Consider the following 16,174-nt stretch of genomic DNA (forward strand, 5'->3'; position numbering starts at 1 on the left):
CGCGAAAGAACAAAGTGCCCGCACCCCAGCAGAGTAGAACAAGCAGCCTCGCAGGCTCCCCAAGGTCAGGTGCCTGGGTGGGGGCGGGTCCTCCTCTGCATAGGTCCTGGCTAGAGCAAGGGTCAGCCAAACACCAGCACCACCTAGACTGGGTCTCTGGGCTGGGTCGCCCCTCCTGTGCCCCAGGGCTGGTCACAGGACTTTTCACGGGGCCAGGGCTCCAAGAAGGGTGCAAGGGAGAGGAAGCTGAGGCTGGCCTTCTGGTGACAGACTTTGGGAAGTGACATCCCCTTACTCTAGTCAGAGTCCCTAGAAACACTCGACAGGGCCAGCCCATCCTCAAGGGAAAGAGTACGGGGAGAGGGCCCCGCGAGTGGGGAGGTCGGGGCACCCCCCACAGTGAGGCCCCGGGGAGTGGGGAGGTCGGGGCACCCCCCACAGTGAGGCCCCGGGGAGTGGGGAGGTCGGGGCACCCCCCACAGTGAGGCCCCGGGGAGTGGGGAGGGGGGAGTGGGGAGGTCGGGGCACCCCCCACAGTGAGGCCCCCGGGGAGTGGGGAGGGGGGAGTGGGGAGGTCGGGGCACCCCCCACAGTGAGGCCCCGGGGAGTGGGGAGGTCGGGGCACCCCCCACAGTGAGGCCCCGGGGAGTGGGGAGGTCGGGGCACCCCCCACAGTGAGGCCCCGGGGAGTGGGGAGGTCGGGGCACCCCCCACAGTGAGGCCCCGGGGAGTGGGGAGGTCGGGGCACCCCGCACAGTGAGGCCCCCACAAACCCCGGGAGACAGACACGGGCCACGCAACTTCCAAAGCGGCCAAAGGAGCAGGCATTTTGCACGAGAGGTGAGCAAATGTCTCAAACTCTCCAGGAGCACCCTAAACATCTCAGCAGCCTGGGTGGCAGGCGCGGGAGCCACAGAACCCCCGGCCCGAAGCAGCCTGCCCGCGCCCACAGCTGCTGCACATCTGGAGGGAGGAGGCTGGGGGGGAGGGGGAAGGGCCACTCCACACGCATGCCCGGCTTGCTCTAGCCAGTGTCAGGACCCGGGGAAGGTTATGTTCTTCTCTCCGTGCCTGCGTGCTTGCGCTCACGCCTGCACCACACACACACACACACACACACACACACACACGGCTCTCCAGGCTAGCCCATGCGCCACGTCGGTCCCTCGGGCCTGGCGCCGGTGCTGTGCGGTCGCTCTGCCTCTGCCACCAGGGGCTGGAGCGGCTTGTTCCTGACCACACCAGATAGGAGCGAGGAGTGTGCACACAGCGGAGGGGGGGTGCGCTTTTATACTCCGTGTATCCCTGTGGGCACTGAGCCCCTGAGAGCTTCCTCCCACTGCGGGGGTGGGGGGGTGCGCGCGGGCGCTCACTTGGATCTGACTGGGGGTCTGAGGTCATCCCCAATGCAAAGGAGAAACGGCTAGCTGGGACTGTTTCCCTGGGTCCGGGCCTGACCTGTCCAGAGGGGTTCAAGCCCCCGCAAGGGAGACTCTCAGGGGCTGGGGTCGGGCCTGGGGCGCGGAGGGAAGCAGGCCCTGCCTGCCCTGCCTGCCCAGCCCGGGCCCGCGTGGGCCACGTGGCCTTGGCTCTGCTCCGGCCTGGGAATGCGCAGCTGACTGCAGGGGCCGGGGAGGTTCCGCCGCCTCCGCCTGCGGGCGCCGGGCTCAGGGGGCCGGAGAGGGGCGTCGGCGGGGCTCCGGGGCTCCCTGGGCGGAGGGGCGTCGGCTGGGCTCCGGGGCTCCGGGGCTCCCTGGGCGGAGGGGCGTCGGCTGGGCTCCGGGGCTCCGGGGTGAGGATCCAGACCCAGCCCCTCCCGAGAGGAAGAGGCAGGGAAGGCAGGGCTCCCGCCAGCGCACCCCACTGCAGACCGGCAGCGCTGCAACATATAAAACTATCACACACACACTCACACCACACACACCCCCCACACACACCACACACCACACACACACCCCACACCCCACACACACGAAGCACCACCACCAACCATTTTCCTTCAACAGCAAGATCCCAGGGCGCAGGGCTCGGAGCCCGCGGGCCTCCGGGGCGGGCGGCGGGGGCGCTGCGCTCCGGGGCGCCGCCGGCAGGGGGGCGTGGGGGCCGCCGGCCCTCGACGCCGGGAAGATGGACTTTTACCGCCCTCCAGCCACGTCCGGCGCGGGCGGAGGCTCGGGTTGGGGTTGCTCCTCGCCGCGGCCGCGCTCAGCGCCGGCACCCGAGGGTCCTGGCGGCCCCGCCCAGCGCCTCCACCCGACCCAAGAGCCGCGCCCCGCTGCCTCGGGCGGCCCGGGGGGCGTTTGGGGTGCGGGCGGCCCGGGGGGCCCTGGAGGCGGGGGGGGGGGCCCTGGAGGCCGAGGGGGGGCCCGGGAGGCGCGGGGGTTCCAGGAGGCCGGGTGGGGGGCCCGGGAGGCGCGGGGGTTCCGGGAGGCGCGGGGGTTCCGGGAGGGGGGGGGGCGCGGAAGGCGGGGAGAGGCGCGGGAGGCCCGGGAGGCCGGAGGTGGGAGCGCGGAGGCTGGGGAGAGGCGCGGGAGGCGCGGGAGGCCGGAGGTGGGAGCGCGGAGGCTGGGGGGAGGCGCGGGAGACCCGAGGGGGGGAGGCGCGGGAGGCCGGGGGAGGCGGGGGGGGGTGGGAGGCGCGGGAGGCCCGAGGGGGGGGCGGGAAACGGAGGAAGGGAGGCGCGGGAGAACCGAGGGGGGGAGGCACGGGAGGCGGGCCGGGGGAGGGGGGCGGGCCGGGCGGGCCGGGCGCAGCAGCGCTTCCTGGGCACCGACTCGTGTTCTGGAAAGCCACCCGGGCACCAGGCGCGGCGGAAGCGCGCGCAGCTGCGGGTGCCCCGTCGATGGAAAGACCCACGCGGCGGGGCGAGCTCCCCAAGCGACTTTATTTCCAATTTAGAGACGCAGAAACCCACGGGGCTGATGACAAACAGGCGGGGCGGGCTCGGCGTCCACGCGCGCTGGGGGGGTGGAGAATCCTCGCGCGGGGCCGGGTGGGCGGGGCCGGGAGGGGCGGGGCGGGGCCGGGCTCCGCGTCCACGCGCTCTGGTGGGGGGGAGAATCCTCGCGCGGGGCCGGGCGGGGCGGGGCGGGGCCGGGGCGCCCCCCCTCCCCCTCCCCCTCCGGGCACGCGGCGGGCGGCGTCGCGTCTCCGCGTCGCAGGGTCGGCGGCGAGCTCGAGCTCCGGCGGGGCCTGGCGGGACGGAGGGCGGCGGCAGTTTCTCCGCGAGGCGCCGGGCCGGGCGCGTCGCCGTCCGGGGGAGGGGGGGCGGGGGAGGCGGGCGGCCGCGGGGCTCGGGGCTCGGCCCGCCCGGCCCCCTCCCCCCCCCTCCGCCCTAGCCGATGTAGCGCTCGGGCAGCCAGGTCCGCGGGGCGCGGGCGGGCGGGCGCGGCGGGGCGGCGCGCGGGGCCAGGGCCTCCATCTCGCGCACCACCTGCGTGAACACGCGGTCCACCATCAGCTTGCTCTTGGCCGTGACCTCGAGGAACGGGCAGCGCCACTGGCGGGCGAGCGCGCGGCCCTGCGCCGTGGGCACCTGGCGCTCGGCGGCCAGGTCGGCCTTGGTGCCCACGAGCACGAGCGGCACGGCGCGCGCGCCCCGCAGCTGCCCCATGCGCCGGCGCAGCGGCCGCACCGCCTCGAAGGAGGCCTCGCTGCTGACGCTGTACAGCACCACGAAGCCGTCGCTGTTGCGGATGTACAGGTCCTTGAGCGTGACCAGGTGCTCGGCGCCCACGGTGTCCACGATCTCCAGCAGCGCGGGCGCCGCGTTCACCTCGATCACCTTGCTGAACAGGTCCTCCACCGACGGCTCGCACGTCTCCGGGAAGGAGCCGCACGCGAACTGCGTGGCCAGCGCCGTCTTGCCCACCGACACGCTGCCCAGCAGCACCACCCGGTAGCCCTTGGCCGGACGGATGACCAGGCCCTCCATGGCCGGGGCGCGCGGGGGCCGGCGGCTCGGGGAATGGCGCGGGGACGCGAGGCCCGGCGGCGGGGCGGGCGGGCGGGCGGGCGGGCGGGGGGCGGGGCCGGGCGGCGCCCGGGGGGCCGGGCCGGGGGCGCTCGGGGCCGGGCGCGCCCCTCCCGCGCCGCCCGGGCCCCTCCCCGCGGGCCCGGGTCCCGCCGCGAGCCTCCCGCGCTCCGCTCCGGGGCGCCCCGGCCGCCCGCCCCTCCCGCGGGGGCCCCCGGCCGCTCGACCTCCCCCCTCCCCCGGCCGGCGGGGGCCCCTCCGTCCGCCCCGGGTGCGCCCTTCCCCGAAGGTAACCTGATCCCTTCCTGGCCAGCCCAGGAAGCGCAGGGATTTCTGCCGCATTCCAGCCGCCGACGTCGGGAGCTGGAGCCCAACTGCCCGCCCCAGGTCAGGCCCGGCTGGGCTGTGCGGCCTGGGCGTCTCCCGGCGGGGGAGCCGGGGGCGGGGGAGCCGGGGGCGGGGAGCCCGGACAGCACCCCGCGGCCCCGCCGCCCCCTAGCCCTGGGGGTCCTGTGAAATGGCGCCCACCCCGTCTCACCCCGGGGCCTCCATCCCTTCCTCCCCACCCCGTCACGACTTCTCACCGCGGCCTGGGAGGAAACCCCGCACCGAGGGGGAGGCCGACCCGAGGGCACCCCGACCCCAGGCAGACCCCGGGTCTGCCCACCGCCCCTGCCCCCTCGCCCCCCCCCCACAGCCTTGCTGGGCCCACCTGGGGGGCCCAAGTTGTGGGGTGCATCCTGCCTGAACCCCACACCCTCTGCGTGATGCCAGCCTTGGCCCAGGCCTGGTCCACCACCAACGAGGCTCGACTTGCACGCTTCCCCGACGCTCCGCGCAAACCTGCCCGGCCCTCTGCAAACACATCTTGTACACTGGCGGTGGTGGGCGGCCAGGGCCGGTGCTGCTCTATAGACAGTGCCGCCGGCAGCCCCGGCCCCGAGATCCCCGAAGACACTGCCCAGTATCCTATGCGAGAAAACGCTACACGTCCCGGGCGAAATACAGATTTAACCTAGATTGCAACAGTTCCTCACAGAGAGGCTTTGAAGGGAAAGCAAATGGGCAGATTCCTTTTCTATCAGGAACCAAACACAGACGCCCACTTCCAGCTGTAATTATTTAATGTCAAACTTGAGATTTGGGCCACTATTGTGGGGAAAGAAAAGTAGTGATACGAGGAAGTAAAGGGATAAAGTACAATTTCAGATTGTATGATCCACCTAGGAATACCAACAGGATAGAGCTAAGAATAGTGTCAAGCAGAGAGTATAAAAGTCAGTAGCTCAGGGGCTGGGGATATGGCCTAGTGGCAAGAGAGCTTGCTTCGTATACATGAGGCCCTGGGTTCGATTCCCCAGCACCACATATACAGAAAACGGCCAGAAGTGGCGCTGTGGCTCAAGTGGCAGAGTGCTAGCCTTGAGCAAAAGGAAGCCAGGGACAGTGCTCAGGCCCTGAGTCCAAGGCCCAGGACTGGCCAAAAAAAAAAAAAAAAGTCAGTAGCTCAGTCCCCAGTAACACACACACACACACACACACACACACACACACACACACACACACACACACAATCCTCACAGAAATCCCAAGACATAAATTGACCAGACTGTCCTCTTGTGAGAAGGGATCGTTGGGGGGAAGAGAATGCATCCAATTAATGGCCGCACACAGAGGCAATTCCTTTAGTCAGGCGTTCTTTTGTTTTTTCTGAGTCTAGCTAAAACAAGGAAAAAACCCTAAACATCTACCAAGTATTGTTTACAGATGATATGGTCTCCCCTCTCCCGGTAAGGAGATTATCTTCACACGGGAAGCACTGGACCAGCGGTCTCTGGCGCTTGCGTGCTGTGTGCCGAGGGCTCACCCTGAGCCCTGGTCATGGTGGGAGAAAGCATCTTTTCTATCAAAGTGGTTCTCTTCCTTTCTGTCAATCTTGTGAGAATTGTTTTTCTGAGAAGTTTCTGCTTTAGGCCTGGGCGGCTTGGACCGTGTTGTTCTGTTGCTCCTGTTGGTCCTGGGGCTTGAACTCAGGGCCTGGGCACTGTCCCTGGCTTCTTTGTGCTCAAGGCTAGCACTCTACCACCTGAGCCCCAGCGCCACTTCCGGCTTTTCCTGTGTGTGTAGAACAGAGGAATGGAACCCAGGGCTTCATGCAGGCAAGGCACTCCCAGCCCACGAGACAAGGTCTTGCTGATTTTCCCTGGGCAGCCTCAAACTCTCCATCTTCCAGCGGCTGGGATCCCAGGCCTGGGCCCCACGCCAGCTGCTGCTGACTCTCATCTTGGCTGAGTTCACAGGGTTTAGGATTCATCGGTGATGATGCCACCCATGAGCCACTCTGCTCCCCACCTCTCTTGCGTAGCGCTCTCTCTCTCTCTCTCCCCCCTTCCCGCTCCTCCCTCCCAGGCTCCTGCTCCCTCAGGTGTCTGCATGACTCTCAGATGTCACATCGTCATGTGATATCGAGTGTAGGTGGAAGTGTATTAGTTCCTATGCTGAATCCCAGCCCTCGGGACCTCCTAGTACACACAGAAGATACACATTCATTGCAGATGTAATTAGTTAATAGAAGCTAGACTGGAGTAGGAAAAGCCACTATTCCAACCTAAGCAGCCTCTTTATGAAATAAAAAGCTGCCAGCCCCACAGCTCATGCCTGTAATGCCAGCTGTAATGCTGTAAAGCTGCTCAGGAGGCTGGGATCTGAGGACTGTGCTTCGAAGCCAGATGAGGCAGGAAAGTTTGTGAGACTCACCTCCAATTAACCAGAAAGCCAGATGTGGCGCTGTGGCTCCAGTGGTAGAGCGCTAGCCTTGAGCAACAAAGCTCAGAGACAGTGTCTAGGCCCTGAGTTCAAGCCCCGGGACCAAAACTAAATGAATGAATGAATAAACAAACAAATAGGCAAGCAAGCGGACCAGTTGGATGTAGGCATGTGGCCAGGACAGTATGATGTAATGGTGGGAGTAGAGATGGGAGCAGCGTCCCTGCAGGGCAAGGAATGCTGGCGCCGGCACCGGAAGTCAGGAGAGATGCCTGGGGCAAACAAAGAATCCAACCTGCATCTTGGACGACGGCCTTAGAACTGGAGCTGATCCATTTGTCACAGTTTAGGGTCACTGGAGACCCCAGCCCCTCACAAGGCAAGGGTCAGGAAGATGACGGTTCAAGGCTAGGACACGCAGAAAGCTAGTGAGACCCAATCTCACCCAACAGGTTGGGTCTAGAAGCGTGAACTTGTGCTCCCAGCGATACAGGAGGTTGCAGTCTGTAGCTGACTCCAGGCAAAAACACAAACGTGAACCAAAGGAAAGTAGCTCCGGTAGCTTGGTCTCAAATGATGGCCAAGTAAATTGCCTAGCCAGCTCAAAGCCCCGAGTTCAAACCCTAGGACTACTGAACACAAATGACATTCCATTGGGTGGTGTTCAGTCAGTATGGGTCCCAGGAAATGAACATTTCACCTACAAGAGACACGGCTGCGGCCCAGCGCCGCCCGCTGCCTGGCTCTTCCTCTCTGGGACCTCTTCTCACCACCAGGCGTGATAGGGTGCTCGTGGCACCCCAACGACAGTGCAGCCGCTGCGAGGGCTGAGTCATCACACACATACACGCACGCACACACACACATGCATGTGTACACATACATGTACACACGTGCACGCACATGCATGCACGCACGCACACACACACACACATACACACATAGTCTGTATAGAGCGGTCCTAGAGAGCCCATAGACTGGAGCAGAGAGATCACAGGCGGATTCCTCAAATCTGCAATGATGCTGTAAGGTTGCTTGGAAGGTGGGAATTTACCCCAACACAACTGAAGCATAATACAGATTTTGCAGTTGCTCTAGTAGGAATTTTTTTTTCCAGTCCTGGGCCTTGAACTCAGGGCCTGAGCACTGGCCCTGGCTTCTTTTTTGCTCAAGGCTAGCACTCTACCACTTGAGCCACAGCGCCACTTCTGGCCATTTTCTGTATATGTGGTGCTGGGGAATTGAACCCAGGGCTTCATGTATACGAGGCAAGCACTCTACCACCAGGCCACATTCCCAGCCGTCAAGTGGGAATTTGTTGAAAGAAAGAAAAAAAACAACAACCCACATGGTGGGTAAAAAAAAAAAGCCACCCATGGAAGGGAGTAGCAGGGGTACCGACCGGCCCAGCCCCACCTCCAACCTAAACCTGCTGCTCATGCCCAGCGTTTCTGAGAGGCTCACTGCCTGGGGGGGAGGGGGCTCCTCCCACCTCCCACCAGCAGTCCTGGGGTTTGAACTTGGGGCTTGGGTGCTGTCCCTGAGCCATTTTTGCTGAAGGCTAGCGCTCTATCACTTTGGGCCACAGCTCTACTTCCTGTTTGCTGGTGGTTAATTGGAGATAGGAGTCTCTTGAACTTTCCTGTGTGGGCTGGCTTTGAACTGTGGTCCTCAGAGCTCAGCCTCCTGAGTAGCTAGGGTGACAGGTGCGAGCCACCAGCGCCCAGCAAGCAGACTCTTTCGCTGTCCATCTCCACAGCTAGCTTTATGCCTGGTCGAATGAAGTGCTAGATTTATTGTGATATTTATGAATTTCATTTAAAAAATTTCAGAGCCCTTTCCCTATTGGACAAATAAATACTTTATCACCGAGCTACATATACAGTGAATTTCCTTAAAATGTAATGCATAAACTATTTCTATCTTTCCAAAATCGTATTTCCATCTTTTTGAGAACTATGTCACTGATAAAGAATGTTGAGCATCTGCCCCGAGCTCCATTTTTTTCAGGTGAGTCTTGTGACTCGTTGTGCAATTCTGCATAGCACAGTGGATTGCGTTTGGCCTCCTAGCCAGGCTGTCTGGGTCTGGTGGGCAGTTGGATCCGTGCTTGCCTTTCTGAGCTAAGGACTGGATTGGTCATGATATTGCTACCTGCATGTGGAGGCTGCTCACAGTGAAGCTGCCAGGAGCCACCGCTCACATCTGTAATTCCAGCTACTCAGGAGGCTGAGATCTGAGAATCAAAAGAGTTCGAAGCCAGCCCGGGCAGGAAAGCCTATGAGACTCCCCAATTAACCACCAGAAAGCTGGAGGCGGAGCTGTGGCCCAAGTGGTAGCGCAATTAGTCAGGGCTAAACCAGTGCTAAAGAAGGTGCTCAAAGGAGTGTGACATACAGAGAAGGAAGCCAGCGTGAACATGAGAATGTGGAGAGGAATATATACGCAGGAAAGAATCTAACACTAAAATTAAAACTTAAAATTAAACTCTAAAGTTAACTTCAATTAAAAAATTAAAATTAAGTTGGGCACGTGTGGCTCATGCCTGTAATCCTAGCTACTCAGGAGGCTGTTGAGATCTGAGGATTCTAGTTCAAAGCCAGCCTGGGCAGGAAGTCTGGGTGACTCTTTTTTTTTTTAATTTAATTAATTTATTTATTGTCAAAGTAATGTACAGAGGGGTTACATTTTCAACTGTAAGGCAGTGAGTACATTTCTTATCAAGCTTGTTACCTGCTCCTTCATTTTTCTCCCACTTTTCCACAGTTCCCTCTCCCCCACCCCCTCTCCTCCTCCCCCGAGTCGTACAGTTAGTTTACAGCATGTTGCCTTTAAGTATGGGTGTTTAATTGGTTTGCCTTTTACCCTTTGTCTCTTCATTTTGGTCCGGGTGACTCTTACACCCAATTAACCACCAAAAACCGGAATTAGCGCTGTGGCTCGAAGTGGTAGAGCCCTAGCCTTGAGCAAAATAGCTCAGAGACACTGCCCAGGCCCTGAGTTCAAGCTCCAGGACCAACATTAATTAATTAGTTTAACTAAAATGACAAGAACCTATCTTCCAATCTGAACACTCAATGACAATAAACTGAATTCTCTAATCAGAAGCCATAAAATGTTGAGATGGATCAAAAAGAAAGACCTGATCATCTGTTGTCTACAAGAACTACATCTAACTAACAAAACAAACATTAGCTTAAGGACCTGGAGAAAGGTTTTCTAATCCAATGGGCCCCCAAAGCAGGCAGAAGTAACTATGTTCATACCTGATGAAGTAGACTACACATCAAAATTAATATAAACAGCTGGGTGCCGATGGCTCACGCCTGTAATCAAGCCCAGACAGGAAAGTCCGTGAGACTATTATCTCTAATTAACCACTAGGAAAGAAAAACAAAACAAAAATCAGAAGTGGGACTGTGGCCCAAAGTGATAGAGCACTGTCTTTGAGCAAAGAAAGCTCAAGGACAGCATCCTGACCCTGAGTTGAGTTCAAGCCTCAGGACTGACAGTAATAATAATATAAAGAAACTTAGAAGGACATTTTATATCACTAAGAACTTTCCATCAAGAGAACATGATTGTTAACATTTACACATCAAATATCAGTGCACACAACTTTGTTAAGCAAACACTACTGAACTTCAAAGCACATAAAGAAGCAAGGCCCCGGTGGCTCACACCTGTAATCCTAGCTATTCAGAACGTTGAGATCTGAAGACTGTGATTCAAAGCCAGGCTAAGAAGGAAAGTCCATGAGACTCTTATCTCCAGTTAACACAAAAAATCTAGATGTCGAGCTATGGCTCTAGTGATAGAGTGCTAGCCTTGAGTGAAAAAACTAAGGGGGAGCACCCAGAACCTAAGTTCAAGCCCCAGTACCAGCACCCATAAACAAACCGCACAGATTCCCCAAAGCAACTATACTAGGAGACTTCAATAGCCCACTCTCACCAACAGAATTAAATGTTTATTTATTTACTTATATGTCGGCCACGGGGCTTGGATTCCCCTTGAGCACTGTCCCTGAGCTCTTTTTGCTCAAGGCTAGCACTCTACCACTTTGAGCCACAGCGCCACTTCCTCCTCTCCTCAACAGATAGGTTGCTCAGGTACAAAAACATTAACAAAGGAACCTCAGATTAAAGTACGATGGGGGGGCTGGGGATATGGCCTAGTGGTAGAGTGCCTGCCTCATATACATGAGGCCCTGGGTTCGATTCCCCAGCACCACATATACAGAAAATGGCCAGAAGTGGCGCTGTGGCTCAAGCGGCAGAGTGCTAGCCTTGAGCAAAAAAAAGAAGCCAGGGACAGTGCTCAGGCCCTGAGTCCAAGCCCCAGGACTGGCCAAAAAATAAATAAATAAAAATAAATAAATAAAGTACGATGGGGGCTGGGAATGTGGTGGCTTAGTGGCAAGAGTGCTTGCCTCATATACGTGAAGCCCTGGGTTCGATTCCTCAGCACCACATACACAGAAAAAGCCAGAAGTGACGCTGTGGCTCAAGTGGTAGAGTGCTAGCCTTGAACAAAAAGAAGTCAGGGACAGTGCTCAGGCCCTGAGTGCAAGGCACAGGACTGGCAAAAAAAATAATAATAATAATAAAGTCAAAGATATTTTAAGAAATGAACAACAGACATTTATAGAGTATTTCATCTAGCAGCATCAAAATACAAATTGTTCTCAACAGCTCATGGAACTTTCTCCAAAATAGATCATATACTAGGACATACAGAACTTGTTAACAAATACAAGCAAATTGAAATCATCCCTTGTATTATCAGATCAAAATGGAATAAAACAACAGTTTAACAGCAAAAGAAACAGAAAATATTAAACACATGGAGACTGAACAACACATTGTTGATGAGTGAGCCATTGAAGAAAAAGGAGAAAATCAAAAGTTTCTAGAATCTAATGAGAGTGAAAATAAAACCTACAAGAACCTTTTGGGTATAGAAAAGGGGGAGAGGAAGATGGCGCCGCCACAGTAGGGAGGCACCCCGACTCGCTCCAACTGAATAGCGAGCTGGGAACTCCAGCACCCAACACCCCATCAAGAACCCAGCAAAACCAGCAGCCAGAAGCAGTGGAGAAACGCAGGAATCGAAAAGGAACAAAAAAAGAAGAGCGTATAACCTGCACGGAGCAGGAGAATCTCCGGGGTACCCTCCCCCCACCAGCCGACCCTGGCCCGAACGGGGCCGGGCTGGGAAAGGGGACCCCGGCGATGGGCAGACCGACTGCCGAAAACCCACACCGGGAGCGCAGAGTCCAGACAGCGGGACTCCACGGACCCCAGGGGGAGCGCGGAACACGACACGCGCGGCGACGGGAAGTTCCGGTCCACACGGGTGGGAACGGGCGTGAGCGGCAGGGAAACCCAGCGGCGCAGAAGGGGAGAGTCGGGGACACCACCACTAAACGACCGTTCGCCGCACCCCACCCCCGAAGGGCCAACGGCGGCGCGGGACACACACACAATCCAGGACCAGTGAGTCCCCCGCTACCCCCTCCCCCAACGGGAGACCAGCGACCAGAGACCCAAACCCTGCAGAGAAGCTGGAACTCCCTCCCTCCCCACCCACCCCTAGAGAACAAAGAACCCCCAAATCGGGCCGCAAAAGGTCCCTTCAGACTCTGGGAAGACACGGGAGCTAGCAGGGGAGGGCGGAGCAGCGCCCAGGCCCCGCCCCCGGGGATGGCAGGCATTGCAAGCCCCACCCGAGGCGCCTGGGCCTCGCAGACGCTTGATCCCACTGGGGCCCACACATGCCGCCCCCCACAGCGGACTCGCGGGAGGACGCAAGCACACCCCAACAACCCGGGGCTCGCTCTGGTAGGCGTGCCCCGCACGGGTGGGCGGGGCCACAGCGGCAGCGCCCGCTGTGGTGGGCACACGTCGCACAAGTGGGTGGGCCGCCCCCTCAACACCACCAGCCCCGGAGCGGTCCACACAGGAGGGCGAACCGCCTGAGAGGTGAGCTCCCCTGACCAAGACACAGAGCGGAAAAAAGAACCAAAGAAGAGATAAGCCTCCATGCCACGCTGAATCAGCGACCAACGAACCCCCACCAGGGGCACGCTAGGGTCAGCGCAGCACAGCGGCAGGACACTGTCCCGCAGAGAAAGACACAGAACCTACCGGCCCCCAAGTGCAGTGAGGGTGACCACCCCGGCAACAACCGAGAAGGTCACGCTCACCCATTGGGCAGCAAGGTTCAAAGCCAAACCCAAACCCAGAGCCAGGACACCAGGGCACAAGGCTCCCACTGACGGACCAGCGGAAACAAGCACAAAGCCAAACCAGGGAAGCCACCCGCAGATCTCCAGATGCGCAAATCACAAAGAAATATAACACAGGTCATCAAAGGGCAAGCCAACTTGCCAGCTCCAAAAAGCAGCACGACTGAAGAGGAGATGGAGAATAAAAAAGCAAATGAGGCCATGTTAGCAGAAATGATGGAACGCGTCAGAAACGAAATCAGAAAAAAATTCCAGTTTAGAGTGGAAGTCTCGAAGGACATCCAGGAAGCCAAGAAAGAAATGGAAGCAAAAATGGATACAGTGCAAACCTCCGTTAAAGAAGACCTTAACATCCTGAGAATTGAAATGCATGAAAAAATAGATTTAAAATACAACTCTTTTTTTTGCCAGTCCTAGGGCTTGAACTCAGGGCCTGAGCACTGTCCCTGGCTTCTTTTTTGCTCAAGGCTAGCACTCTGCCACTTGAGCCACAGCACCACTTCTGGCCATTTTCTATATATGTGGTGCTGGGGAATTGAACCCAGGGCCTCATATATACGAGGCAAGCACTCTTGCCACTAAGCCATATCCCCAGCCCCTAAAATACAACTCTTTAAAGGAAGAAATTTCCACGATCAGAGCTTATCTGGCAACCATAAATAGCTCTCTGACATCCATAAACTCCGCACTTGAATCCACAGCACAAAGAATTGACCATATTGAAGCCAGAATCTCTCTCGGACGATGATGCAGCCGATAAGGTCCAGAAAATTACCACACTCCAAGAAACGGTAAAGCTCCAGGGCAGACTCATCCAGGAGCTAGTGGACAAACACAAGAGATATAATCTGTGCATAATTGGAATAGAAGAAGGAGCCGAATACCAGAGCAGAGGGCTTCAACATATTTTCAATAAAGTTTTTGCAGAAAACTTCCCCAATCTCACAAGGGACCCCATCCAGGTAACCGAAGCCTATAGGACACCTGGCAGGCCAGACCCCAGAAAAGCCACGCCAAGGCACATAATATTCAAGACTTCAGATCTCAAGAATAAAGAGCAAATTTTGTTTATTTGTTTTGTTTTTGTTGCCAGTCCTGGGGCATGGACTCAGGGCCTGAGCACTGTCCCTGGCTTCTTTTTGCTCAAGGCTAGCACTCTACCACTGAGCCACAGCGCCACTTTTGGCTTTTATCTATATATGTGGTGCTGAGGAATCGAACCCAGGGCTTCATGTATATGAGGCGAGCACTTTACCACTAGGCCATATTCCCAGCCCCTAAAGAGCAAATTTTGAATGCAGCCAAAGCGAAGAAAGAAATTTATTACAATGGGAAGAGGATCCAAATAACAGCAGACCTCTCCACACAAACCTACCATGCGCAAAAAGAATGGAAGAACACCATCCAAGTTCTACAGGCCAACAAATGCCAACCTAGAATAAAATACCCAGCGAAGCTGGAGTTCATATTTGAGGGGAAAACCAGATCTTTCCATAGCAAAGAGGATCTAAAGGAGTATGTGAATAAAAAACCAACCCTACAGTGAATTCTAAGAGGGGAATCCCACCCAACAGAAATCGTACAGGACACACAGACAGAAACAGAAAGAAACTACAATAGCCAGAGCCCAACAGAAAGAGCAGCTCACTAAAGACAAGAAAAAAAACGAGGAAAAACAGCCTAACAGGAAAATGGAAGGGGAAAAAACACTCTTATCCTTGATCTCTTTGAATATAAATGGTATAAACTCTCCGATAAAGAGGAGCAGACTGGCAGAATGGATCCGCAAGCAAAAAGTTGCCATCTGTTGTCTACAAGAGACCCATCTTACAGAAAGGGACAAAAACCGGCTCTGAATGAAAGGATGGAGCAAGATCTTCCAAGCAAACGCACCTACCGAAACGGCAGGTGTAGCCATCCTGATCTCAGACAAGCTGGACTTCTCATTAAAATCAACTCAAAAAGACAAAGAAGGTCACTAGATTTTAATACAAGGAAAAATCCAGAATCAAGACATCATGGTGATAAATGTATACTCACTGAACAAAAGAGGCCCTACATGTGTCAAGCAAATTCTCACAGAATTACAGAGCAAGATAGACGCAAACACAATCATAGTGGGTGACTTTAATACCCCACTCTCTCCAAGAGACAGATCCAACACCCAGAGGATCAGCAAGGGAGCTGAGGACCTAAGTAACACCATATCCCAAATGGATCTGACAGATCTATACAGAATCTTCCACCCTACAGAGACCCAATACACCTTCTTCTCAGCAGCCTATGGATCATACTCCAAAATAGAACATGTCATAGCCCACACAAAGAAGCTCAGCAAATACAAAAGTATTGACGTCATCCCATGTATTATATCTGACCACAGTGGATTAAAGGTAACCCTCAATAACAACAGTTACCACAGAGGCTATACACATTCTTGGAGGCTAAACCCCACACTGTTATCCAACACTTGGGCACCAGACAAAATTAAAGATGAAATCAACGAATTCATAAGCCACAATGACAATGAAAACACATCACAAAGAAACCTATGGGACACAGCTAAGGCAGTACTGAGGGGCAAGATCATTGCCCTCAGCACTCACATTAAAAGAATGGAAGCAGAGCAGGTGAATAACCTCACGATGAAACTAAAACAACTGGAGAAACAAGAAATGACTGAATCTAAATCGACTAGGAGGAGAGAGATCACAAAGATTAAAGAAGAGATAAATCTGATTGAAAATAGAAAGACCATTCAACAAATAAATAAGACTAAAAGCTGGTTCTTTGAGAAAATAAATAAAATTGACAGACCCCTCGCAAGACTTACAAAAACAGAGAAGAGACTCATATACATAAAATGAGGGACTTCACCGGAAAAATTACAACAAGTACACACGATACTCAAACAATCATAAGGAACTATTTCCAGAACCTCTACTCACTAAAAAACAATAATTTTACAGAAATGGATCAATTCTTAGAGAAGTATAAACTGCCCAAACTGAACCAAGAAGAAATAAATCAACTAAATAAACCAATAACTTACAGCAAGATACAGGGGGTAATCAAGAACCTCCCAACAAAGAAAAGCCCAGGCCCAGATGGATTCACCAACGAATTCTATAAAACCTTTAGTGAGGAGCTAATACCAATACTCCTCAAACTCTTCTGTGAAATAG

At 56.1% G+C, this 16,174-nt stretch overlaps 1 protein-coding gene across 1 annotated transcript; it reads right to left on the bottom strand.

Annotated features, from left to right (window-relative positions):
- Window positions 1-3,326: 3,326 nt before the first annotated feature.
- Window positions 3,327-3,985, bottom strand: LOC125363315 (ras-related protein Rap-2c-like). Its single transcript, XM_048362454.1, has one exon. The coding sequence runs from the start codon at window positions 3,932-3,934 to the stop codon at window positions 3,335-3,337; it is 600 nt and encodes a 199-aa protein (XP_048218411.1). The 5' UTR covers window positions 3,935-3,985; the 3' UTR covers window positions 3,327-3,334.
- Window positions 3,986-16,174: the final 12,189 nt, after the last annotated feature.

The sequence above is a fragment of the Perognathus longimembris genome, chromosome 14 (genome assembly GCF_023159225.1).
Source record: "Perognathus longimembris pacificus isolate PPM17 chromosome 14, ASM2315922v1, whole genome shotgun sequence".
In the NCBI taxonomy this organism is placed as follows: Eukaryota; Metazoa; Chordata; class Mammalia; order Rodentia; family Heteromyidae; genus Perognathus; species Perognathus longimembris.